This window comes from Carcharhinus amblyrhynchos, chromosome 4 (assembly GCF_965287045.1).
Source record: "Carcharhinus amblyrhynchos chromosome 4, sCarAmb.v2.hapA, whole genome shotgun sequence".
Lineage (NCBI taxonomy): Eukaryota > Metazoa > Chordata > Chondrichthyes > Carcharhiniformes > Carcharhinidae > Carcharhinus > Carcharhinus amblyrhynchos.
In genome coordinates, this window is record NC_137327.1 from 89,701,795 (window position 1) to 89,728,047 (window position 26,253).

At 45.4% G+C, this 26,253-nt stretch overlaps 1 protein-coding gene across 6 annotated transcripts in view; it reads right to left on the reverse strand.

The window, feature by feature from the left end:
• The window catches only part of gdpd2 (glycerophosphodiester phosphodiesterase domain containing 2), a 147,851-nt gene that overhangs the window by 42,401 nt on the left and 79,197 nt on the right, over positions 1–26,253 (reverse strand). For all 6 annotated transcript variants that reach the window (XM_080187518.1, XM_080187520.1, XM_080187514.1 and 3 more), the window contains 5 exons: positions 13,038–13,141; positions 10,243–10,336; positions 5,484–5,543; positions 3,916–4,014; positions 1,151–1,244 (listed from right to left, as the gene is read on the reverse strand). In XM_080187518.1, coding sequence (XP_080043644.1) covers positions 1,151–1,244; positions 3,916–4,014; positions 5,484–5,543; positions 10,243–10,336; positions 13,038–13,141 — 451 coding nt within the window. The remainder of the gene's footprint in view (positions 1–1,150; positions 1,245–3,915; positions 4,015–5,483; positions 5,544–10,242; positions 10,337–13,037; positions 13,142–26,253) is intronic.

A 26,253-nucleotide genomic window follows, 5' to 3' on the forward strand; every position in this document is an offset into this window, starting at 1 on the left:
TAGTTAGGACATCATGATTAGCACAGGCTTGGAGGGCTGAAGAGCCTGTTCTTATGCTGTACTTTTCTTTGTCCATTTTCTTTTGTTCTTTGAACCCCCAGGACCAAATCCCTTGGATGACTGACCATGCGTTGCATATGACCATCACTGCCCAGAAAGCCCATCCTCTACCCAAGGAAATGCATGCCCCACACAGACTTCTAATATGGTCCATATTGCCCCCAAAATACTCTCTTCAATATTCCCCAGGAGCTGTGATTTTGAAGTCGTTGCTGAAGTGAAGTTTGCCAAGTGCGTGCCATCTATATAGAGTCGGAAAACAGTCCATTCTAATTATCCGTTGGCAGGGCATTTACTTTAGAGGGCAGTTGGCCTTTTAATGAGCATTCATGATGATGCAAATGAATGCAAATATTCTTTCTGACATAGATCAGCAAGAAACTTGATCCACCTTTAACTCTCATTTAAGTCAAGGGAACAAAATTCCAAACTAATTTCCCACCAGTAGGAAACAGACTTTTTCCATCACACCAAATTCAGAGTCTCCATCTGCCACGATTCCCTCTGGTGGCATTGGGAAATTCCACTCTCTGAGTCACAAAGGTATGCTTCTAACTCCACAGGTAGATGCAGTGTCACCTTTGAGTACTTTGTGGACATCCAGTAAGATTACTTGTATCCAAAGGTGCGAATGGTTCTCTTCTACCTCGTCCTCTCTTGTGGATAATGTTGGTTCTGCAGGCGCGGTTGCAACCAAATTGAAGAAGGTACTTTGAAGGTAAAAAACATGAGGGAGGCACTAAAACTCACCCCAACCACTCTTCCCTATAGTTTCAGGAATCTGATTTGCGACTTCAATTAGGACCTGCTCAGTGGAAGAACACAACTACAGAGAGAGATTTGAATGCTTGAAAATTCATACGCAGTGCACACCTGAATTTTTGACATACACTCCCCAAAGGCAAGACTCCCTTGCCAGCCACACAAAGTGCAAAAAAAAAATTCTACTCATCAAAAGAAATTTGGCAGCAGAACGCCACCCATTATGGGGCCATTGGATTGTAACTTTTCATTTTAGAACTGAGGTTTAAATACAGATAATTGCAGTATTGTTTGCAATGTCTGACTGTTCTATTTATCTGTTACTCACTTCTTCTCTTTGATTGGAAAAACTGATCAATGATAAACCAGGCAACACCAGTCACACCAACAACTGCACCAATGTGGAGGAAAGGAGCTGTTATCTGCAGAAATAGAATACGTCGGTAAATTCCAAATTTAAGAATTTAAAGCAAATGCTAGTGAAATGGCTCTTCAGTTTCACAAATACAGCAGTAACAGTAAGATGGGTTCTCTGCTTCTCACTCAACAGGAAGTCCCTCCTCAGAGAGCTGCCGACCAGTCTAGTCGGCCACCAACTAGACTGGTCCCAATAGCTTCAGAGGTTGCAGTGGACAGTGTTGGGACAATGTCCTGAGTTTAGTTCCTGGGAGCCCAGAACAGGGAAGTGTGGGTGCTTCAAAGTGAGGAAGGGAGATGAGTCCTGGGGAATTGGGCAGAGGGGATGTGGGGTGTTTTGGAGAGGTCAGTGTGAGGAAGGGAGAAACTGCAGGGGCCAGATCTATGGGGAGTTGGGTGGGGGCATCCAATGATAAAAACAAGTTGTTGATGGAGGCAATCATCTATTCCTGTCCATGCCTAAGCAGAGTCACACATTCAGGCTTCCCCTCTGTCCTGGATCTCCTTCCACTAGCCTACAAATTGAGGTATGGTCAAAAAGAACCCTTAAATAGTCATTTATTGGCCACTTTAGGGCCTCAATTGGGACAAAGGTGGGTTTGCCAGGCTAGGCCTCACTCGTCCCACCATAAAATTGCAGAGACATCGGGGTTGCTGGGAACTTAGCAGGAATGCCATCTGAGGAATTTTACAGGCATCTTCCCACACCAACAATCTGCAAACCCACAGGTAGGGGAACACACAATTCTGCCCATGGTGCCTCTTTCAATCACAAACTCTGTCATTGGGATTCCAAACGCTAGACCTAAAAATGAAAAACTAGTTGAATCAAATATTTAGAAATGCTCTGGCCGTATTCACTGATGCCATGATCCCTGTGAGCAGATGTGATGAAGGCAGCATGGTTTGGCAGAATAAGTGGTATGCATCTTTGACTGTATCCCTGACCCTTGGGGCTAGATTTTATGGGATACCTCTGTCCCCAGTGGCCAGGTGAAACATTGTGGGGGAGCCCAGCAATGATCGTGACAGTTGTCCTGCAGCAATTTAACATTGAGAGCAGCATTAATTGCTTTAAGGACAGACTTTTGTCTCTAACTTGGGAGAAAGTCCTACATAAAGAGCTGCCAGTAGTTTTGTTGGCCCAGCAATGCCTGCAAGAGGGTTGTCCCTTCACACTGAGGATCCCTGGTAATTCTGGGATTGGGGGTTCTCAATGATGGGGGTGAGGGAGTGGGGTTAAAGGAGATGCAGGGGGCAAAGAGCTAGGTTCCAGCGGAAGGGTCAAAGGGGAATGACTTTTGAGAGAAGCAAGGGTGGTTGCCTCTGGTGGGCCCAGAGGACTACAAAGATGCTCCTCTTCTTTGCCAGTGATCAGAGCCTGTAAATAAAGTTTCCCATTCCTCTGCCACAGGTAAAATACCAGCAGCGGTGAGATGATGAGATCAGGTCCTTAAGTAGCCATTAACTTATCACTCAGGGCCACAATTAGACCAACATTGGCCACCCAACATTTCACATGGTGAGGTGGGCAGATTGGCAATACAAAAATCACTTGCTGGACTTTATATGCCTCTCACCTGCAAACCTGCCAGTGAGGGAGTGTAATATCCAGCCCATGCTCTTTTTGAAATGTTGGAATTTACCAAAAGTTATTGAATTTAGCCAAGTTTATCAGATAACAACTTGCATTTATATAGTGTCTCTAATGTAAAAATGCACCAAAAGGTACTCCCCAGAAGTGCAATAAAATAAATGGACACCAAGTCAATAAAGCAGATATTGGGAAGTGTGACTAAAAGCACAGTGGTTAGCACTGCTCCCTCACGATGCCAAGGACCTGGGTTTAATTCCTGGCTTAGATCACTGTCTGTGTGGAGTCTGCATATTCTCACCATGTCTCACCATGTTTCCTCTGGAGTTCTGGTTTTCCCCCACAGCCTGAAAGAACTTTGGGAACCAGCAAAAAAAAACCTGTGGCTAGATGGGAGAGATATGCCATCTAGCCACAATCAGCCTCTTCAAAGGAAAAGGATTGTGCTGATTATGTTAAGATTTATTCCCTAATTTTCTGAGAAGGACAAAACTGGGGTTGAGCTAATGCATGCCAAATTATGGGGTGACCTTCATGCTATATTATGCTAGCAATCACTCTTTCTAATTTGATTGGCTATTGGCACATGGAAAATCTTTCCAGAGAACTTTATCTGTAGTACATGTGGTTGTGGAATGTAAAACCCAGAGAAAGTGGTCGGAATTTAGATTGGGATTTTTTAAAAGGTTGTCTAAATGTTAAAATGAGGCCATTCATACTGGTAATGTGACAACGGTTTTATTCCATTTCAGCATGTGAAAGCCTCCACTCAGTAGTAGGACCAATTATTGTCCCAAACGCATTTCCCCTTGGCTCTATGCTGCCTGTGAAATGTCACAAAATTGGGATACAAGGGGTCAAAACTGATAGGATATAATATATTCCCTGTTCAGTTCCTCAGCATGGTGTTGTGGGTTTTTCCTACAAACAATGGTGTGATTAAGGAGATTCCTGTGTGAAAATCTGACAGGATTCTATAACTGCAGGTTCTCAGAACAGAAATTAAAACAGACTGTTTACTTCAAAGTTGTTCTAAAAAGTTTACATTAAGCCAGGCCAGTTATATTACCGAGTAAACTCACTTGAAGTGACAGATTGATAGTATCCCATTCTTCCTTAAACTTAATTCCCAAAGCTATCATCAAAATTAGGATCAGCAAGACTGAAATCAGGATGACAACCTTGAGAGAATGAAAAAAAGTACATCAATATGACAGAATAATTTCACAGGAAATGACAAACCAGTTAGCTTAATATGTCATTGGGAGAATGTTAGGAACTATTATTAAAGAAATTACAGCCGGGCACTTAGATAACTTAAAGTTAATCACTCAGAGTCAGAGTTCTGTGAAAGGGAAATCATGTTTAAAAGCTTTATTGGAGATCTTTGAAGAAATAACATGCTGGGGATCAGGTGGATGTGCTGTACTCAGATTTTCAGCAGGTATGATGTGTCACAGTATGTTCGGGATCAATTCCCATTTCAACAGATTTAAGATATAATGCTCAGTACACAAAGGAGACCATTTAAAAACACAAATGCCTGACTATGCTAATCCTCAAAACTGCTGCTTTCCACTGTCAAAATATTCATGGTTACTTTCTTCAAAATCACTCTGGGTGCTCGCTTTTGCTTTGGTTTGAATTTTACCTAGATTTCTTTTCCCCATTTTCTGCATTTTCTTCTTCTCCCTGTCCAATTCCCACTCAGCTCTTCCCTGGATTAACATTGCCCAATCCTCCCTCTTCTCTCCAAATGTTAGCATCATTTATTTGATCTATTTTTCTGGCTTAAGTAAGGCAATGTACTCTCTCAGCATTTATCTTATAAATATTTTACAACATGTCATCTGATGAGTCCATCACTTTAATGTGTTTTAGCAGCTCCTGTGTTGGGATAAATTCCCTCTAACTTTGCTTTTGCATTCCCATGACTTCCATGAAATGAGGGGCTCTTAACAGGTTAAAAATAACTAAATACTCAAAAAGGAACATTAGCTTATGCCAAGTGTTGATACCGAACTTGCATGTACCTAAAACTGCTGGTGTACCCAATAATGGATCACCAACATAGAGTGGAACTATTATGCATATGTGCTACTACTCTCTGTTTCTAAATCACTTTCTTTAACAAGATAATTCACTCCACTCATATCATTTCATGGAAGAACTGTTCATCTTCATCCACATGATTCAGTTTATGCTGGCACTCTGTGCTCTCCCCCTCAATTCACACTGGCAATCTCCCCCACCTCGGTTCATACTATTATCTTATTTCTTCTCTATACAATCTGCTACTGGTAGCGTTCTTCTCCTTCTCAGGACACTCTCTTTCCCACTCCACCCTCAATGTTACTCCAACTGCTCCATCAATTCTGCCGTCTGTTCCTCAGCAACCATTAGTACCACTCCAGGTTCTTTCACCCTTTAGCATTGCTATATTACCTACCAATATTTGCTGCTGTTTCTGGGGATTAAATGCCACTGCATCATAGCAAGAAATCTTTGATGTTTCAAAATTGTCATGAGAATTGGTAGCCATTGCTCTGTTTCTTAAATAATAAGTTGTAATTGAGAAAGAAAAGGCAATGCTAAGAATAATTGTTTGCATGAAATGGCACAGTTGCCATATATATATATATAGCATTACCTTGTTAATCCAGTGTAAGTAAAGTGGTATTCCCAGAGCAAAGTGACACAGTGCAAGTATCTGAAACAACAAAAGCAGCATAGCAATAACAATGCGAAACCAGCCTGGAACTTTCTGACTCTTTTTTAATGCTGCAATGAAGTTACCAGTCAAAATCACAGTGAAATAGAAGAACAATTACTGATGAGCAATTTTAAAAATTGGATTCAGTAATAAATGCATTGTTTAAGATTGCATTGCCCTTGGAGCGTATGATTTGTACCCCACGTTTCACAGCGTGTTTCCTCTACTTCCTCTTGTTCAGCAGTGTGCCACCTTTATAATTTACTGTTGAAAATGTTTTCTTTGTCTATCCCTCTGTCCCCCAGCATATATCCTCAATTGGTCTTTCTGCTACTATCAGTTCCCACCTCTGTGTTCCACTGATCCCCACACTTTTCCTAAACCTGGATGAAATATACCCTAATTGGTAAACTTATTAAAGCAATGGAGAAACAGAAATATTTAGATTACAGCTCTCTAAAAGCAGGATTTCAATTGGAAAAAGCAATAACATTCTGGGTATAACATATAATAGTGTTGAAATAAAAAATAATTAATGATGAATTTGTACGATGTATTTCAAATAAGGTTATGGTCACTTGGTCAGGTAGATTAACTAAGGATAGCCAGTAGAGATTGTTAAAGGCAAATAATAAATATGTCAGAAAATTTGAAGCACATGGAATAAAAGGAACAGTGACAGATTTGAAGTTAGCTGAGTGACAAAAAAGAGTGAGCACTTGGGGAATGGTTGTTTATTTTTCGGATTAGAGGAAGGTATATAATGGGGTTCCCCAGATGTCAGCATTGGGTGTAGTGCTTGCCTTGATCTATATTAATGACCAAACTTGGAGTATCCATGGCATTATTTCAAAGTATGCTGATTGCACAAGACTTGGAAATATTGTTGATTGTAACGAGGATGGTGTTAGACTTCAAAAAGACAGAAATAGGTTGGTAGAACGGGTGAATGATGTGGGTATGCCGGCGTTGGACTGGCGTAAACACAGTAAAAAGTCTGACAACACCAGGTTTTAGTCCAACCGATTTATTTGATAATAGATTCACAAGCTTTCGGGGTTAGCCCCTTCGTCAGGTGAATGGAGAGTTCAATAGGCAAACATTTACATCTATCATATGGAAATTACTATAAACCAAATGATCTACTCAATTAGAACCTAGCCTATAATTCACCCCCAGGTATCCATATACCTTTGTAGAAATACAATCTTCTTAATTTACTTGCAGCTGATAAAACTCACAGCACAAATGAAATGGATATGAATATGAAATTTGGGACAATACAAATGATACGTACCAACAACAGTGGGAAATGCAGGACATGAATTAGGAAACGGTGAGCTATGGATTTAAAGAAGAGGACATGCAGCCCACATTTCAGCAATTTGTGCATGCCTACCTCAGGTTTCTCTCTCCCTGCATTTCTCTAGAATTGTACCCTTTAGTTTATCTTGCCTCTTTTCTATCTTTCTTCCAAAAAGTATCATTTCACACTTCTCTCTATTAAATTTCATCTGCCATGTATTCACCCGTTCTGACAACACCAGGTTTTAGTCCAACCGATTTATTTGATAATAGACTCACAAGCTTTCAGGGTTAGCCCCTTCGCCAGGTGAATGGAGAGCCCTGAAAGCTTGTGAGTCTATTATCAAATAAATCGGTTGGACTAAAACCTGGTGTTGTCAGAACGGGTGAATACATGGCAGATGAAATTTAATAGAGAGAAGTGTGAAATGATACTTTTTGGAAGAAAGATAGAAAAGAGGCAAGATAAACTAAAGGGTACAATTCTAGAGAAATGCAGGGAGAGAGAAACCTGAGGTAGGCATGCACAAATTGCTGAAATGTGGGTTGCATGTCCTCTTCTTTAAATCCATAGCTCACCGTTTCCTAATTCACGTCCTGCATTTCCCACTGTTGTTGGTATGTATCATTTGTATTGTCCCAAATTTCATATTCATATCCATTTCATTTGTGCTGTGAGTTTTATCAGCTGCAAGTAAATTAAGAAGATTGTATTTCTACAAAGGTATATGGATACCTGGGGGTGAATTATAGGCTAGGTTCTAATCGAGTAGATCATTTGGTTTATAGTAATTTCCATATGATAGATGTAAATGTTTGCCTGTTGCCAACAGAAAAATGTTTTAGTACAATCCTGATGGATCAGTTTATTCCTTTCCACCTGCAAAGGTTGTGGTACTATAAATGACTCTCAAACTTTAGCTCTCTTGGAATTTGACACATTTATTACCAGTGTTATAAAGTTGGTGAGCACTGTGAATGAGAAAATACCTGTGATTTTCTACAATTCTCCAAATGGATTTTAAGTTACACCAGAATCTGTTCCCATGTTCAGACATGTGAATTTGAAGAATTCATGGATGCTTTACAAATCGCTGCTAATGGACAGAGATGGGTGGATATTCCTTTGCATCAACTGAAGAGAAATTCAATAATGGGAAGGAATTATCCTGGGCCGGGAGTGGTAGGTTTGGTTTTGTGCAGAAACCCAAAATTCTGATAGTGATGTGATGTTTTGAAATGTCTAATTGGCCCATTGGCACTAAAATTGTCCAAACTCATTTCACAAGTTGGGCACAATTTTCAGCAGGACACAAAAACTCAGATTCACATCTGGCATGTCGCCATTCTCCCAGGCCATTTTTTTTGATGTAATCTGCCTTTTGCCATTCTCCGACTTGAGGCTGATTTAAATATTCAGCAGCTTATTTCAATGCGTTTAGTGCGCTCAGACGCTATTGTCTGGGATTATTTGGCTTTCCAACACCACCAGTGGAGATCCACATCAGTGGGATTACAACTGATCCCCAGCTACAGGGACCAGATATAATAGCTTTGCTGGTGGGACTGGAAGCCATTGAGGCCTCCTGGTAGATTATGGGCAAGGACAGCAGTGCCCCTGGTTCGGCCAGCACAGAAACCTTGCAGTGCCAGCCAAACACACTGGCACTGCCCACTAGACACCATGGCACTGCCAGCCTGGTATGCTGATTGTGCCTGTCAGGCACTAGGCAGTGCCAAGGAGATGGGGCCTGAGGGGGCAGCACTTCATGGAGGGATCAGGTAGGGTGGATCTAGACTGGGATGTGGCTGGGATTCTGCTCAGGAGGTGGGGGCCAGGCAATGGCATCACCAATAAGGGAGGCTCTAACCACTATTCCTTGACATTCAATGGTGTTACTATCACTGAATCCCCCACTTCAATATCCTTGAGGTTACCACCAACCAGAAACTCAACTCCACTCAACACATACAGGCAGTTGCTCCAACAGCAGGTCAGAGTCTAGGAATACTGTGGTGGGTAACTCACCTCCTGACCCCCCAAAGCCTGTCCAACATCTACAAGGCACAAGTCAGGAGTGTGATGGAATACTCCTGATCTGCCTGGATGGGTGCAGTTCCAACAACATTCAAGAAGCTTGGCACCATCCAGAACAAAGCAGCCTGCTTGATTGGCAACACATCCAAAAATATCTGCCCCCCTCCACCACTGACGCTCACTAGCAGTAGTGTGTACTATCTACAAGATGCATTGCAGCAATTCACCAAAGATCCTTAGAAAGCGCCTTCCAAAGCCATGACCACTTCCATTTAGAAGCACAAGGGCAACAGGTAGATGGGAACATCACCACCTGCAAGTTCTCCTCCAAGCCTCTCACCATCCTGACTTGGAAGTATATCACCATTCCTTTGCAGCCACTGGGTCAAAATCCTGGAATTCTCTCCCTAACGGCACTGTGGGTCAACCCACAGCACGCAGACTGCAGCGTTTCAAGAAGGCAGCTCACCACCGCCTTCTCAAAGGCAACTGAGAATGGGCAATAAATGCTAGCCAGCCAGCGATGCCTATTTCCCACAAATGAATAAAACAAATAGTGGTGGGGCCAGTGATTAGGTGACCTTGGCTCAAGGCTGCCGATCAGGGGGAGGATTGGTGGGTCAGATTGGGCGATCGGGAGGCAAGTGATCAGGACGACATCATGGTGATGTCTCCGTCCCATGGAGGGAAGGCCATGTCTGCGGGAGAGGGAATGACAACCGATCACTCAGTATACCGGGAGATCGAGCACATGCACAGATAGCTCTCTGAATATTCTGTTCCCAGTAACTGATTGGTCTGAGTAGAGTGGAGGGGGACAGGATTGGCCATGGAACCTGTGATAGTAGGGAGGAAGTGGGGGACAATTGGCCACGATGGCCAGCAGTAGCTAGAGGAGGCAGCAACAGTCAGATCTCTGTGTTTACAGAACTGAGAGCTCTGAGCATGCACAGTCGTGTCAACTGCTGCAGTCTGCTGGCTTTCAGTGAGCTTAGGCCCCACCCTCTCCCCCTGCTGGTGCAAAACAGATCTTGCATTAATTTTTTCACAAAACAAGGCAAGATTTGCTTTTTAGTCTGTGCCAAAAAATAGCACAATTCCCTCCTGTTTTCATATTCATTCAGCACTTAAAACTCTTTCAGTAAGGTCACCCCCTTAGAATTAATTTTGGAAAATTGCCCCCATGATATTATATCCAATAAACAGCTTAGACTTTCATGTGATCAGTTTGAGACAAATCTGAAGGTGGGCAAAAAATTCTGTGTCTCACCCACTACATCACAATGCTCCAAAAATTTAATATCTGATAAGTCATTGACCTATGATTAACTCTATAACTCATCAATAACTTACCATTAATAGAAGCAGGTAGCTAAAGATAATTGCTGTCATTATTAGAAGAATCACTGACCAGTCCAACCACCGATGAGTCTTTGCAAATAAGTACCTGTAATAGAAGAGGAAGGGATTATTTCTTGAACAGCCTATCATGCACATGTTGTCCCTGCTAATTGTCTTAAATGATTACAATTGGGTAAGGTAGGTGTCCGATACAATTAATTGCTTTTTCTAAAATGTCTATGCATATCCCAATTATAGAGGTCTCCTTTGTGTCCTGGAAAGATAGAATTTCCAATTTAGTTGCATAAATTCAAGACTTGATATTCTTTAGAAAAAGATGAATTGTCGGGTGAAAGAAAAAAATATTATCTCCCAAGTGTTCAATTATCCCCTGTTGTTGTACCTTATGCCTTAGATTGATTGGTCAGAGCTAGTTGGAAACAACATTTTGTGCAAATTCTGTCTATTGTGAACCACAGTGTCCCAGAGGTAAGTGCGGAAATGGGTTGTTTTCCTGACGAGATTGAGCTTACTAGTATTAGATTAGGGAAGAGTCAACACAATCAGCTGGAATAGTTTTATTCAAAGAGGTTTTACAATGCTGTCTCCCAAATAAACATTGTAATACAAAAATAGGATGCTGGAATGGTAGCTTATAGATGAGTCCTGGAATTACATTTCCCAAACAGTGAGACTGATGAAAAGTATCCTCCTGAAAAGCATTGAGATGGTATCAACTAGAGCAATGCTAAAAAGTCATTGTTACAAAATGTGGCATTTGTTCATGAAATATAATTTTCTATCTTTTTATTAATACAACTTGAGGTTAAAACCAAGTTCAATTAAAGAAGTGAGCCAATTCTGGCTGATACATGCCTAGAACAGATGAGGGGATGAAACTCCAACAATACTGTTGCTTAATGTCAGTCAGAAGGTGATGAAACTGACTCTGTGTTGCTGTAAATTGTGAGGTTAGCTAATATAGAGGTGCGCAGACTGTTAAAATCCAACCTCCAATACCTTAGATATACTAGGAGTTGGCATAAAAACCAGAGACTGGATGAGAGATATGTTTCAAATGAGCCTGGGATGGAGTGATAAAAAACATCTGGGGAAAGATCTGGTAAAACATCAGGATGTAAAACCTGCTGAATAGAATAGCAGGAAGGAGGAAATTTGAGTGACAAGGATAAAACATGTCATTATCAGCAATTTCTGGATGATCTCCAAAGGGAAGTATAGAAAGATAAAGTTAAAAGTTTATTTATTAGTCACAAGTAAGGCTTACATTAACACTGCAATGAAGTTACTGTGAAATTCCCCTAGTCATCACAGTCCAGCACCAGTTCAGATCAATGCACCTAACCAGTATGTCTTTCAGAATGTGGGAGAAAACCGGAGCACCCGAAGAAAGCCCACGCACACACAAGGAGAACGTGCAAGCTCCACACAGACAGTGACCCAAGCTAGGAATCAAACCCTGGTCCCTGACGCTGTGAGGCAGCAGTGCTAACCACTGTGCTACATGCCACCTCAATGAAGTTGTGACTGATTGTAGTTCATTTAACAGATGGTTCAGTGGCTGGAAACTGCCTGATTGGAGTGATATTTTATAGCCTTTGTTCAGCTGAGCAGTTGTTCTTAAGACCCCCAGTTCACTAATAACTTATAGTCAGAGACCTTTACTTAAGTAGGAGCACCGTAGAGTTAACTATTGTTTTCTGCATTCCAAGGAGACAATAGCAATTTACTACACATTTTTCTTTCTTTGTCCTTAGGACACGGGCGTGACTGGCAGGGTCCCTAATTACACTTGAGAAGGTGGTGTTGATGAGTTGTCTGTGTAATTAATGTAGACTCACAATGCTGTTAGGAAGGGATTGTGTAGGATTTTGACACAAAAACAGAGAAGAAATGATGATTATAGTTCCATACTATGTGACTTGAAGGGGAGCTTGCAGGTGGTGATAAACTGTCCTTGTTTCAGAACCTAGATGGTGATTTTCATTTTTGATTTGCTGAATAACCTAACAGGACCAAAGGAAGTCTTCTGAGAAGTAACATATGATTTATTGATCATAATCATTTTATATATTCTACTGACAATGAATTAGGCAAGATGGCTGCAGATGATCTTAAGATAGTGAACCTTGATAGCAGGGTGTTACCAACTGAACCCAAGGCAGAAAAAACTGTTCCCATTATGGAAGAGTCAAGACCAGAGGAAATTGATTTAAGGTAATTGCCAAAATAACCAATGGTAACATGAAACAAAGCTTTTCACAGAAAGCATCTGAAATGCACTACCTGAGCATGGTGGCGGTGGATATCTCTGGGGCTTTCAAAAGGGAATTGGATAAGCATTTTGAAAGGGAAAACAAATTGCAGAAGTTCTGGAAAGCGCAGGACAGTGAAACTAACTGGCTGCTTTACCAGACTGCTGATTGGCCTCAATCTGTCCTGCAACCATTCACTGATTTTTAAATCTGGCAGTCTATTGTTTAATTCATGGTCTGGTCAGGATATTCATCCTACCCGCCTTCCAAAATCAAACAAAGCACGTGATACCAATTCACAGTGTTAAAGGATTTTAACCCCATCCCTGTTTAGCGGGTCTCACTACAATTCCCAATGTTAGTTTGTAAAGACACTTTCTGCTTTGTTGGGAGCAAAGACTTAATAAGAGTTGTCTTTGGAGCAGCTCAGGAGAAAAGAATTTAACGTAAAAGCCCAAAAACATTGCAGGCAAGTCCCGGAAGGAGACTAGGAGCTTGACTGCTGAGTTACTGGAAACATTTAATACTTACTCATTCAAATTGCTGTAGTCATTGCGCAATGCCCACCAGCAGTAAAACCAGAACACGCTGATGCCAAAGGTACAGGATAGGATCAGGCACCAGAGACGCTCATTCTGTAATGATAAGTTAGAAACTTAGACAAAGGAGAGACAGTCTATTACATGTAAAAAGTCGTTAAGACTAATTGTCCAATAGTTTGTTTCCACCAACTTTATGTTCAATTTCTCTTATGTTCAGTTACAGGCTCTCCTAAACAATTGAGCATTAAACCTCTGACATGCAACATTTCTTTTTCTTTACTGCATACAACACTTTCAGTTTCAATAGTTTAGAACTAGGCAAGAGATAGTGGACCCATTTTAAGGTCCAGACTGCAGTTAAATATTGGCATTACTTGTTTATTTATTTACCAGTGTCACAACTAGGATCACATTAACACTGCAATGAAGTTATTGTGAAAATCCTCTAGTCACCACACTGGAGCATCAGGAGGAAACCCACACAGACATGAGGAGAACACAGGAGTATTTCCAGCATTTTCAGTTTTTACTTAGTGTCAAATCTGTTTTTTCTGAGTGCAGCCTGCACCTCATTCTATCAAGATAGATAAGTCGCCGGGACTGGATGGGATGTACCCCAGGTTACTGTGGGAGGTGAGGGAAGTGATTGCAGAGCCCCTGGCGATGATCTTTGCATCATCGATGGAGACAGGAGAGGTTCCGGAGGATTGGAGGATTGCGGATGTGGTTCCTACTTTCAAGGAAGGGAATACGGATAGCCCAGGAAATTACCGACCGGTGAGTCTGACCTCAGTGGTTGGTAAGTTGATGGAGAGAATTCTGAGGAACAGCACTTATGAGCATTTAGAGAAGTTTAGTATGATCAGAAATAGCACGGTTTTGTGAAGGGCAGGTCATGACTTACGAGCCTAGTTGAGTTCTTCAAAAATGTGACTGAACACACTGATGGAGGAAGAGCGGTGGATGTGGTTTACATGGACTTTAGCAAGGCGTTTGATAAGGTCCCCCATGTAAGACATCTTGAGAAGGTGAGAGGGCATGGGATCCAGGGGGCTTTGGCCTTGTGGATCCAGAACTGGCTTGCCTGCAGAAGGCAGAGAGTGGTTGTGGATGGGTCTTTTTCTGCATGGAGGTCGGTCACCAGTGGAGTACCCCAGCGATCTGTTCTAGGACCCTTGCTATTTGTTATTTTCATAAATTACCTGGATGAGGAAGTGGAGGGATGGGATAGTAAGTTCGCCGATGATACGAAGGTTGGTGGTGTTATGGATAGTCTGGAGGGATGTCAGAAGTTGCAGCTTGATATAGATAGGATGCAAGGCTGGGTGGAGAAGTGACAGATGGATTTCAACGCGGATAAATGTGTAGTGGTCCATTTTGGCAGGACCAATGGGTTGAAGGAGTACAATATCAAGGGTAAGAGTCTTAGCAGTGTTGAGGAGCAGAAGGACCTTGGGGTCCGGGTCCATAGGACTCTTAAATTAGCCTCGGAGGTGGAGAATGTGGTCAAGAAGGCGTATGGTGTACTGGCCTTCATTAATCGTGGGACTGAGTTTAGGAGTCGGGAGGTAATGCTGCAACTTTATAAGACCCTTGTCAGACCTCACTTGGAGTACTGTGCGCAGTTCTGGTCGCCTCACTACAGGAAGGATGTGAAAACTATTGAGAGGGTGCAGAGGAGATTTACAAGGATGTTGCCTGGATTGGGGGGCATGCCTTATGAAGATAGGTTGAGGAGCTAGGTCTCTTCTCTCTGGAGAGATGAAGGTTGAGAGGCGACCTGATAGAGGTTTACAAAATGTTGAGAGGAATAGCTAGGGTGGATTCTCAGAGGCTATTTCCCAGGGCTGAAATGGTCGCTACGAGAGGACACAGGTTTAAGGTGCTGGGGAGCAGGTACAGAGGAGATGTCAGGGGTAAGTTTTTCACTCAGAGGGTGGTGAGTGAGTGGAATTGGCTGCCGTCAGTGGTGGTGGAGGTGAACTCGCTGGGGTCTTTTAAAAGACTTCTGGATGAGTACATGGGATTTAATGGGATTGGGGGTTACAGAGAGTTCTATGGCCTGGTAGGTATGATATGATCGGCGCAACTTGTGGGCCGAAGGGCCTGTTTGTGCTGTTGTGTTCTATGTTCTAATAATTCTTTTTTTTTCCCCCAGCTGCTTACCTCTACTGTCAGACTGTGATCTGTGATTTGTTAAACAAAGCTTTGTGCTAGAGCACTGAGATGCTTGACAGCTATGTTTCCCCAAAAGCCTCCTAGAACCACCTTGGATGTTAAGTACTGATATAGACTAGCTGCAGGCTGCAACGGAGACATTTTTGTCCATGTTAGGAATGACTGACTGGTGGATTGGAACACGAGGCATAATGGTTAGCGCTGCTGCCTCACAGCTCCCGGGACCCAGGTTCAATTCTGGCTTTGGGTGTCTGTCTTTGTGGAGTTTTCACATTCTCCCTGTGTCTTTGTGAGTTTCTCCAGTTTCCTCATTGGCCATGCTAACTTCTCCCTCAGTGTACCCGGACAGACCCGGAGTGTCGTGATTTTCATAGGCGATTTTCATCGTAACTACAGGGCAGTGTTAATGTAATGGGGGTGGGGGGGAAGGGTGGGAGGTGGGTAAGGGGGGGTAAAGGGGGTGGGTGGTGGTGCAAAGGGGTGGGTGGGGGCTGGTGGTGCAAAGGGGGGGTGGGTGGGGGCTGGTGGTGCAAGGGGGGTGGATGAGGGGTGGGGGTGGGGGTGGTAAGGGGGGTAAGGGGGTGGGTGGGGGTGCAAGGGGGGTGGGTGGGGGTGCAACGGGGGGCGGGTGGGGGTCGGGGGCGTAAGGGGGGGCGGGTGGGGGTCGGGGGCGTAAGGGGGGGCGGGTGGGGGTCGGGGGCGTAAGGGGGGGCGGGTGGGGGTCGGGGGCGTAAGGGGGGGCAGGTGGGGGTCGGGGGCGGGTGGGGGTCGGGGGCGTAAGGGGGGGCGGGTGGGGGTCGGGGGCGTAAGGGGGGGCGGGTGGGGGGCGGGGGCGTAAGGGGGGGCGGGTGGGGGGCGGGGGCGTAAGGGGGGGTGGGGGGCGGGGGCGTAAGGGGGGGGCGGGTGGGGGGCGGGGGCGTAAGGGGGGGCGGGTGGGGGTCGGGGGCGTAAGGGGGGGCGGGTGGGGGTCGGGGGCATAAGGGGGGGCGGTTGGGGGGTGCTGGTGTAAGGGGGTAAGGATGGGGGTAAGGGTGTAAGGGGGAGCGGGTGAACATAAGAACTAGGAACAGAGTCACAGAACTGCTAATTAGATTTAGCAACAAGAAAAAAAATACTAAACATGAACATTTGGATTATTATATGATATTCCTTTATCCCCCCTTTATCTAAACAAATTATAGAATTTATAGAAGGTAACTGTGAAATCCCTACAATGCAGAAGGAGATTATTCTACCTATAAAGTCTTCACCGATCTCTGAGCATTTTACCCAGATTCCCCATCCTATCCTTCTAACCCCACATATGTGACTCACTAATCCCCCTAACTTGCACATCTTTGGATGGTGGGAGGAAACTGGAGCACCTGGAGGACGCCCATGCAGACATGAGGAGAACCTCTACACAGTCACCCAAGGCTGGAATTGAACCCAGGTCCCTGTCCCTGTGAGGCAGCATTGCTAACCACTATGCCACTGTGCCAACATGGATTATTTGATTTGATTTATTATTGTCACATTAGTATATAGTAAACAGTGAAAAATATTGCTTCTTGCACACTGTACAGAAAAAGCACACCGTACCTAGGGAAGGAAAGGAGAGTGTGCAGAATGTAGTGTTACAGTCATAGCTATGGCATTGAGGAAGATCAACTTAATGCGACATAAATCCATTCAGAAGTCTGACGGCAGCAGGAAAGAAACTGTTTTTGACTCTGTTGGTACATAATTTCAAATTTTTGTATCCATTTCCCAATGGAAGAAGGTGGACAAGAATATGTCAGCGGTGCATGGGATCCTTAATTATATTGGTTGCTTTTCTGAGGCAGCGGGAAGTATAGGCAGTGTCAATGGATGAGAGGCTGGTTTGAGCGACGGACTGGGCTTCATTCATACGAACATAAGAACGTAAGAAATAGGAGCAGGAGTAGGCCATCTAGCCCTTCGAGCCTGCCCCACCATTCAATAAGATCATGGCTGATCTTTCGTGGCTCAGTTCCACATTCCCGCCCTCTCCCCATAACCCTTAATCCCCTCTCTTATCAAAAACCCATCAACTCGCGTCTTAAAAATATTTAGCGAGGCAGCCTCCACCACTTCAACGGGCAGAGAACTCCAGAGACTCACCACCCTTTGAGTGAAGAAGTTCCTCCTCAACTCCGTTCTAAACCGCCCCCCCTTAATCTTGAGGCTGTGCCCCCTAATCCTACTGTCCTTTCTGAGCAGGAAGAGTCTCTCCACCTCTATCCTATCCATCCCATTCATCATCTTATACGTCTCAATGAGATGTCCCCTCATTCTTCTAAACTCTAACGAGTACAAGCCTAGTTTATTCAGCCTCTCCTCATTGCTCAACCCCCTCAACTCCGGCATCAGCCTCGTAAACCTCCTCTGCACTCCCTCCAAGGTCAAAATATCCTTGCGTAAGTACAGCGCCCAAAACTGCACACAGTACTCCAGCTGCGGCCTCACCAATGCCCTATATAGCCTCAGCAAGACCTCCCTACTTTTATATTCTATCCCCCTCGCTATGAAGGCCAGCATCCCATTCGCCTTCCTGACCACCTGCTGCACCTGCAAGCTGGGTTTTTGCGACTCATGCACAAGGACCCCGAGGTCCCTCCGCACCGTCGCCTGCTGCAGTTTTTCTCCACGTAAGTAATAATCCTTCCTACCATTATTCCTACCAAAGTGGACCACCTCGCACTTGCCAACATTAAATTCCATTTGCCATTTCCTGGCCCATTCGCCCACCCTATCTAGATCCTTCTGCAGACTCTCCACACCCTCCGCACAATTTGCCGTTCCACCAATCTTGGTGACATCAGCAAATTTCGACACCATACACTCGGTTCCCTCCTCCAGATCATCTATATAAATGGTAAATAGCTGAGTCCCCAGCACCGACCCCTGAGGCACTCCACTAGTCACCAACCGCCAATCCGAATAGCACCCATTGACCCCCACTCTCTGCCTCCTATTTGACAACCAGTCCTCTATCCACGCTAACACCCTACCCCCAACTCCATGTCCCCTGACCTTCTGCAATAACCTCTTGTGAGGTACCTTGTCAAACGCCTTCTGAAAATCAAGAAAGACCACATCCACCGGCTCTCCTCTATCCACTGCCCTAGACACATCCTCATAAAACTCAAGTAAATTTGTCAGACACGACTTCCCTTTAATGAAACCGTGCTGCGTCTGCTCTATCAAACAATTCCCCTCAAGATGCCTCGCTATTTCCTCCTTGATGACGGATTCTAACATTTTACCTACCACAGACGTTAAACTAACCGGCCTATAATTCCCCGCCTTTTGCCTGGCACCCTTCTTAAACAACGGCGTAACATTAGCCGCTTTCCAATCTTCCGGCACTTCCCCAGAATCCAGCGACGTCTGGAAAATAACCACCAATTATTGGGTGGAGGGTGGGGGTGTAAGTGGGGGGTGGGTGTAAGGGTGGGAGGGGTGTAAGGCTGGGTGGTGGGAGGGGTGTAAGGCTGGGTGGTGGGAGGGGTGTAAGGCTGGGTGGTGGGAGGGGTGTAAGGCGGGGGGGTGGGGGTAAGGGTGGGGGGTGGATTGGGGTGGGGGTAAGGGTGGGGGGTGGATTGGGGTGGGGGTAAGGGTGGGGGGTGGGGGTAAGGTGGGTGGATGGAGGTGGGGGTAAGGGCGGGGGGTGGGTGGGGGGTGAGGGGGGTGGGTGGGGGGGTGAGCGGGGTGGGTGGGGGGTAAGGGAGGTGTGTGAGGGAGTGGGTGAGGGGGGTGGTGGAGGGGTGAGGAGGTAAGGGAGGTGGGTGAGGGGGGTGGTGGGGGTGTGAGGTGGGGGGTGAGGGGAGAGGTGGGGGGTGAGGGGGTGGTGGGGGCGTGAGGTGGGGGTGGTGAGGGGGTGGTGGGGGGGTGAGGTGGGGGAGTAAGGGAGGTGGGTGGGGGGGGGCGGGCGGGGGTGTGAGGGAGGCGGGCGGGTGGAGTAAAGGGGTGGGCAGGGGGTAAGGGAGTTGGGTGGGGGTTAGGGAGTGGGTAAGGTCAGTGGGGGTAAGGGGGTGGTGGGGGGGTGAGGCGGCTGGGTGTGGGGGTGAGGGAGGTGGGTGTGGGGGTGAGGGAGGTGGGTGTGGGGGTGAGGGAGGTGGGTGTGGGGGTGAGGGAGGTGGGTGTGGGGGTGAGGGAGGTGGGTGGGTGGAGAGGCAGGAGGCGGGCGGCGGGTTAGGGGGTGGGTAAAGTCAGTGGGGCGAAAGGGGGTGGGCGGGGAGGGTAAGGGAGGTGGGCGGGGGGATGTATAAGGGAGGTGGGTGGGGGTAAGGGGGGAAAAGGGGATGGGTGGGTGGTGAGTGGGGGGGTAAGGGGGGAAAAGGGGATGGGTGGGGGGACTAAGGGGGTCAGGAGGGTGGGGGGACTAAGGGGGTCAGGAGGGTGGGGGGACTAAGGGAGTCAGGAGGGTGGGGGGACTAAGGGGGACTAAGGGAGTCAGGAGGGTGGGGGTTAAGTGGGGGTTAAGGGGGCTGGGGGGTAAGGGGTGTTGGTAAGGTGGGTGTGGGGGATAAGGGTGGTGGGTGGGGGGTAAGGGTGGTGGCGAAGGGGGTGGGTAAGCTGGGTGGGTAAGTTGGGTAAGGGGGTGGGGGTAAGGGGGTGGGTGTGTGGTTAAGGGAGGTGGTTGGGGGGGTTAAGGGAGGTGGGTGAGGGGGGTGAGTGGGGTGGTAGGGGGGTGAGTGGGGGGGTAGGGGGTAAGGGGCTGAGGGGGTTGGGTGGGGCGGTGAAGGGGTTGGGTGGGGGGTGAGGAGGGTGGGTGTGGGATTGGGGTTTGAGGGGGGTGGGGGAGTACGTGGGGTGTGGGGTAAGTGGGGTGGGGTGGGTAAGGGAGGTGGGTAAGTTGGGTGGGTGGAGTGGGTAAGGGGTGTGGGGGGTAAGGGTGGTGGATGTGGGTGGGGGATAAGGTGGGGGGGTAAGGGGTTTGGGTGGTTGGAATTGGGGGGGGTGGGAGTTGCAGGGGGGATTGAACATAAGAACATAAGAAATAGGAGCAGGAGTAGGCCATCTAGCCCTTCGAGCCTGCCCCGCCATTCAATAAGATCATGGCTGATCTGTCTTGGCTCAGTTCCACTTTCCCGCCCTCTCCCCATAACCCTTAATCCCCTCTCTTATCAAAAACCCATCAACCCGCTTCTTAAAAATATTGAGCGAGGCAGCCTCCACCACCTCAACGGGCAGAGAATTCCAGAGATTCACCACCCTTTGAGTGAAGAAGTTTCTCCTCGACTCCGTTCTAAACCGCCCCCCCTTTATCTTGAGGCTGTGCCCTCTAGTCCTACTGTCCTTTCTGAGCGGGAAGAGTCTCTCCACCTCTATCCTATCCATCCCATTCATCATCTTATACGTCTCAATGAGATCTCCCCTCATTCTTCTAAACTCTAACGAGTACAAGCCTAGTTTATTCAGCCTCTCCTCATAGCTCAACCCCCTCAGCTCCGGTATCAGCCTAGTAAACCTCCTCTGCACTCCCTCCAAGGCCAAAATATCTTTGCGCAGGTGCGGCGCCCAAAACTGCACACAGTACTCCAGCTGCGGCCTCACCAATGCCCTATACAGCCGCAGCAAGACCTCCCTACTTTTATATTCAATCCCCCTTGCGGTGGGAGTTGCTGGGGGGGGAATTGGTGGGAGTTGGGAGGGTGGGCGGTGGGAGTTGGGAGGGTGGGCGGTGGGAGTTGGGAGGGTGGGCGGTGGGAGTGGGGAGGGTGGGGGGTTGGGTGGGTGGTGGGGATGTGGGTGGGGGTTGGGGGGGGAATGCGGGGAATAAGTGGGGGTTGGGGGGAGATGGATGTGGGGGGTCAGTGGGGGTTGGGGGAGATGGATGTGGGGGGTGTTGGTGGGGGAGATGGGTGTGGGGATGTTGGCGGGGGGGGGGGGTGCGGTTTGGGGGTGTTAATTGCCTTATCCTCTCTGAAAAATTCCAGAAAGGGTTTGTGACTGTTAACTATTATGAAACATCTGCCATAGATATATTGATGGACTTTTTTCACACGATCTTCTTTCTCAATCCAAGAATATATTACTTCCACATTCGAAAGGGTCATTGATCCGTACACAATGGGTCTTTCCAGCAATGTGAAAATACAATTCCAGCCCCATATAGGGAAGCATTGCATGTCAGCATGAGATCTTTCTTGGGATCAAAATGGGCCAATAAGTTAGATGATAGTAGCTCGTCCTCAGCGTGGGAAATTAAAATCTAAGCTTTCTTCAGTAATAGCTTCTTGAACAGGCTGTGGGCTGTGGGCTGACTCAGCCAGCATTTATTGCCCATCCCTAATTACCTCTGAAGAAGTGGTGGTGAGCCACCTTCTTGAACCATTACAATCACCCTACAGTGCTGTTAGGAAGGGAGTTCCAGGATTTTTACCCAGTGGCAATGGTTATATAGTTCCAGGTCAGGATGACAAATGGCTTGGAAAGGAACTTGCAAGTGATGGTGTACCCACGCATCTTCTGGGTCCTTCTAGGTGGTAGAAGTCCTGGGTTTGGAAGATACTGTTTCAAGAGCCTTGGTGAATTGCTACAGTGCATCTTGTAGATGGTACACTGCTGGCCCGCAGGTTGTCCGATATAAATAATTTAGTATCCCATCTGATAGGCGCTGCTAACACCAGCTGAAAAACCTCAGGGCACTTAGTCTCAATTTGGGAGCATCTTGACCCAGATTTACTTGCTTTTTCACCTTTTATGGGGCTTGTGTAGGTAAATGCAATGAGGCTGCTGTAACTATGCTCCAGGAACATATCAGGAGGAATCCCTCCTCATTTTATTTGACAGCTGCTATATATCTTCTTTTAGATGCATGTTTCCTAATATTTACTTCATTGTGTGTCCCATAGGACAAGATAGTTCTACTATTGGATTGAAGGGCATAGAGAGGTTCAGGATTTCAAAATGAAAGTATTAATGATTTATGTATACTACAGCAAAAAAAAATCAATGATTCATGTTAAGGCAAAGCTATGTGTCTGCACTTTCCTTTGTAACTGGCTGTTGATCAAGTATTTCATTTTACAAGAAAAATCCACCTTGTTAAGAACACACCGAAAACAATACCACAAAGCATTTGATCACTGTTTTCAAAAGGTATAGGGAGACAATGACAGACTGTACAGTGCTTGTGAAGGCTAACCAATAATGACTGAGGTGAACTGAGCCCAGAGGAGACTATTTGTACTTTTGTTGTAACTTATCACCCACTCCACGTATCAGTTGTAGTGCAAACTCAAAAACCTAACCAGTTTGAGGTAACACTCAGCACCAGAGCAAGCTCAACCTAAGAGCTGATCATGGTGCAAAATAGAAATATCTTGCAATTTAAAAGATTTTTTAACAGACCTGTTACTAAGCATAAAATTATATAAATGATTATTTTAAAGATCTCAATCAGATCACATCTCAATCTGTCTTCATAATTTAACACTTTAAACCCTGGTATCATTCTGGTGAATATATTGCTAATAACCTGCAAAAGTTTGAGTTGTCAATCCAGACATGACACAGCTTTGTGTTTATGCACTTACACGATCTGACCAACTTCCAGGTGTGGCATTATATGCAGGTGCCTTGCAATGAAACTGATCACACTCTGCAAGATATGAAGTTGTCAAGAGGAATTTGGCGAGAGTAGAAATTCTTGGGAAGGAGTAGGTGAATAAACTTTAGAAAGTCAGTGTCTACCAGATGCATGTGGAACATTATTGTGGTCAAAGGTTGACTATTTGGGTTTCCAAATAAGTTACATATTAATGAGCTACTTGTTGAAGTGTGAACTTTAAGGGAACGATACAATAGTGATATAGAAGATTAGGAATCCAAGGTCCCACATTAAAGGTTGGATTTCACCACCGTTTTACACTCGTTTTGTGGCAGGAAAATGCTGTAAAATCGGGGGTAAAGTGGCTAGCATGAATGGCGCTGGTTTTCGTGATCGGCGTGGTTTTACAACACATGGATTGGCGACGTGGTCAGCCTCACGCTGGAAATGGGCAAGAGGCTGGTTAATTTATTGAAATTTATTAAAATCATATTTTGCATCTGTTTAGTGAGCCCGGCGCTCCATCATCCGGGTCTGCTTGCCTTATAGCCTTGCCAGGAGCGTAAAGAACACGCTCCCCATGAACAGAGAACAGTCCTGTAGCCTCACGGGTGGAACCAGAGGCCATTGGGGCCCCCCCCGAGGAGGATGAGGGCAAGGCAGAGGTACCCCAGCAGTGCCACCCTGGCACCTGGGCAATGCCCACTGTGCAGTGTCAGGCAGTGGGGCCTGTGGGGGCAGTGCCAGTGGGACGTGGCCCATGTGGGGAGAGGCCAATGGGGTGGGGTCTGTGGATGGAGAGGGATTCACTCTGCATGCGATCGATGGGGGAAGAATTCAGCTGGACCCTGATTGTTGGGGAAAGGCAGCAGGGCCGTGATCAGTGGCGGGGCGGGAGGTGGTGGTGGTGGTGTCACGATCGGTCTAGGTAGTGGGGACTGCATGTTGGGTTGTGGGCTGCGGGGGAGGGGGTCTGGGGAGGAAGCTGTTTGAGGCTGCCTGCAGTAGCAGGGGCCTGTCAGCTCTTTCTTTGTCTGTCAGGCCCCTGCTAGACCTCTGCTCCTGTTAAAGCGCATGTGCAGCATCAAAGGTCTGCACGTGTGGAATACCTCCCTCTACAGGCTGTCGGGCATGCTAAACCCTGCCCATTGCCTTCTGTACTAGAAATGGGATCACCCGTTTTAAAGGCAGAGTGCATAAAATTTGGCCTAAAAACATGCCCAAAAAATGGATCTAGAACTCTCCTAGTTTCATGCCTGTCCGACACTGAGAAAAAATCTTGTAAAATACTACCCTAAGAATCTGTGGACATGAGTTCAATTCTCACTATGGCAGCGGTGAAAATTTAAAATTCAGTTAATTTATACATCTGGAATATAAGACTAGTGTCAGTGATGATGGTCATAGAACAATCAAATGATTGTGAAAATCTATTTAGGTCACTGATATCCTATAGGGAAGGAAGTCTATCATCTTAACCAACCTGACAACAGACCTACAGCAATGTGATTAACTCTAAACTCCAAGGTAACAATAAGAAAAGTGATAATCAAAGCATGGTGGGAAGGGATAGAGCATATAAATATAAGAGGGCACCAACAAATAACTCCACATATTGCAAAAATAGTGAAAAGAATTAATGGCTCTGTACCGAATGCATGTAGCATTCGTAACAAAATAGATGAATTGGCAGCTCAAATAGAAATAAATATGTATGTCCTGATAACTATTACAGAGACTTGGCTGCAAGGTGACAAAGGCCGGGACCTGAATATTCAAGGGTTCATGGCATTTCAGAAGCACAGGAAGCTCAGAAAAGATGAAGGATAACTTTGTTAATTAGGGATGATAGTACAATAGAGAGAGATTACCTTAGTTCAAAAGATCAAAATGTAGAATCAGTTTGGCTAGAGATAAGAAAAAGTAAAAGTAGGAAGTCATTTATGGGGGTAATTTATAGGCCCCTTAACAATAATCACATTATAGGATGGGGTATACGGGAAGAAATAATAGGGACTAGTGAGAAAGATAAGGTGATAATGATGGGTGATTTTAATCTTAATAATTGAGCGAATCAGATTGTCAAAGGTAACTTGGAAGATGGGTTTATAGTGTTTTTGGGAACATTCCTTAGAGCAGAACATACTAAACCCAACCAAAGAGCAGGTTAAGTTAGATCTGGTAAGGTGTAATGAGGTAGGATAAAATAAGTTTATTGTAAAGGTGCCTTTGCTGTGATGATAACATGATTGAATGTTGCACTTAGTTCGATGGAGAGAAGAGTGATTCTTTTCCACTTAAATAAGGGCAATTAGAGGACATGAAGACAGAGCTGGCTAAAATTAACTGTAATTAGGTTAAGAGATAAGTCACTAGAGATGCAGTGGCAGATATTTAAGGAGATATTTTATAAAACTCAGCAAAGATGCATTCCAGTGAGAAAGATAGATTCTCAGGAAAGGATGCACCATCCATGGCTAACTGAGGAAGTTAAAGATTGTGTCAACTCGAAAGGAAAAGCATACAATTCTGCCAAGATTCATGACAAGTTAGATTAGACAGAATATAAAAAAAAGCAAATAATGGCTACAAACAAGGGAGAAATTAGAGTACGAGAGAAAGTTAGCCAGAGATATAAAAACAGAGTTTCGTCAGCAAATTAAAATGCAAAGAAGGGATATGAGAAAGCTCTGGCTAGTAAAAGCAGGGAAAATCCCAAGATATTCTCTAAATATATCGATGGGAAGAGGATAAACAGGGAAAGAGTAGAGCCCGTTACGGGACAATCTGTGGGTGGAGCCAGGACATTGGTAGAGTACGGAATGATAACTTCACATCTATCTTCACCTAAGAGAATGAGAACAATGGTACAGAATTCAGGGAGAGAGACTATGAAGTTCTTGAGCAAATTGACATAGGGAAGGATAAGGTATTGGAGGTATTTGCAGCCTTAAAAGTGAATAAATATCCTGGTTCAGATGAATTGTGCCCTAGGCTATTATAGGAGGCAACGTTCTCTGACCCACATTTTCAATTCCTCCTTGGTCACAGGGGAAGTGCCAGATGTCTGAGAACAGCTAATGTGGTTCTGCTATTTAAGAAGGGTTGTAGAGATAAGACAGGGAACTACAAACCAGTGAGTCTCACATCAGTGGTAAGGAAACTATTAGAGAAACTGAAGGAGAGCATCTGTCTCCACTTGGAGAGGCAAAACTTGATCAGGGATAATCAGCATGACTTTGTCAGAGGGAGGTCATGCCTAACAAATTTGATTGCGTTTTTTGAGCAGATGACCAGGTGTCTAGACGAGGGTAGTGCAGTCAATGCAGTTTATGTGGATTTCAGCAAAGCCTTTAACAAGATCCCACACGGAGACTTGTAAAGAAGGTAAACTCACATGGGATATAGGGTAAGTTGATAAAGTGGATTCAAAATTGGGTCAGTAGGAGACAGGGTAATGACAGAA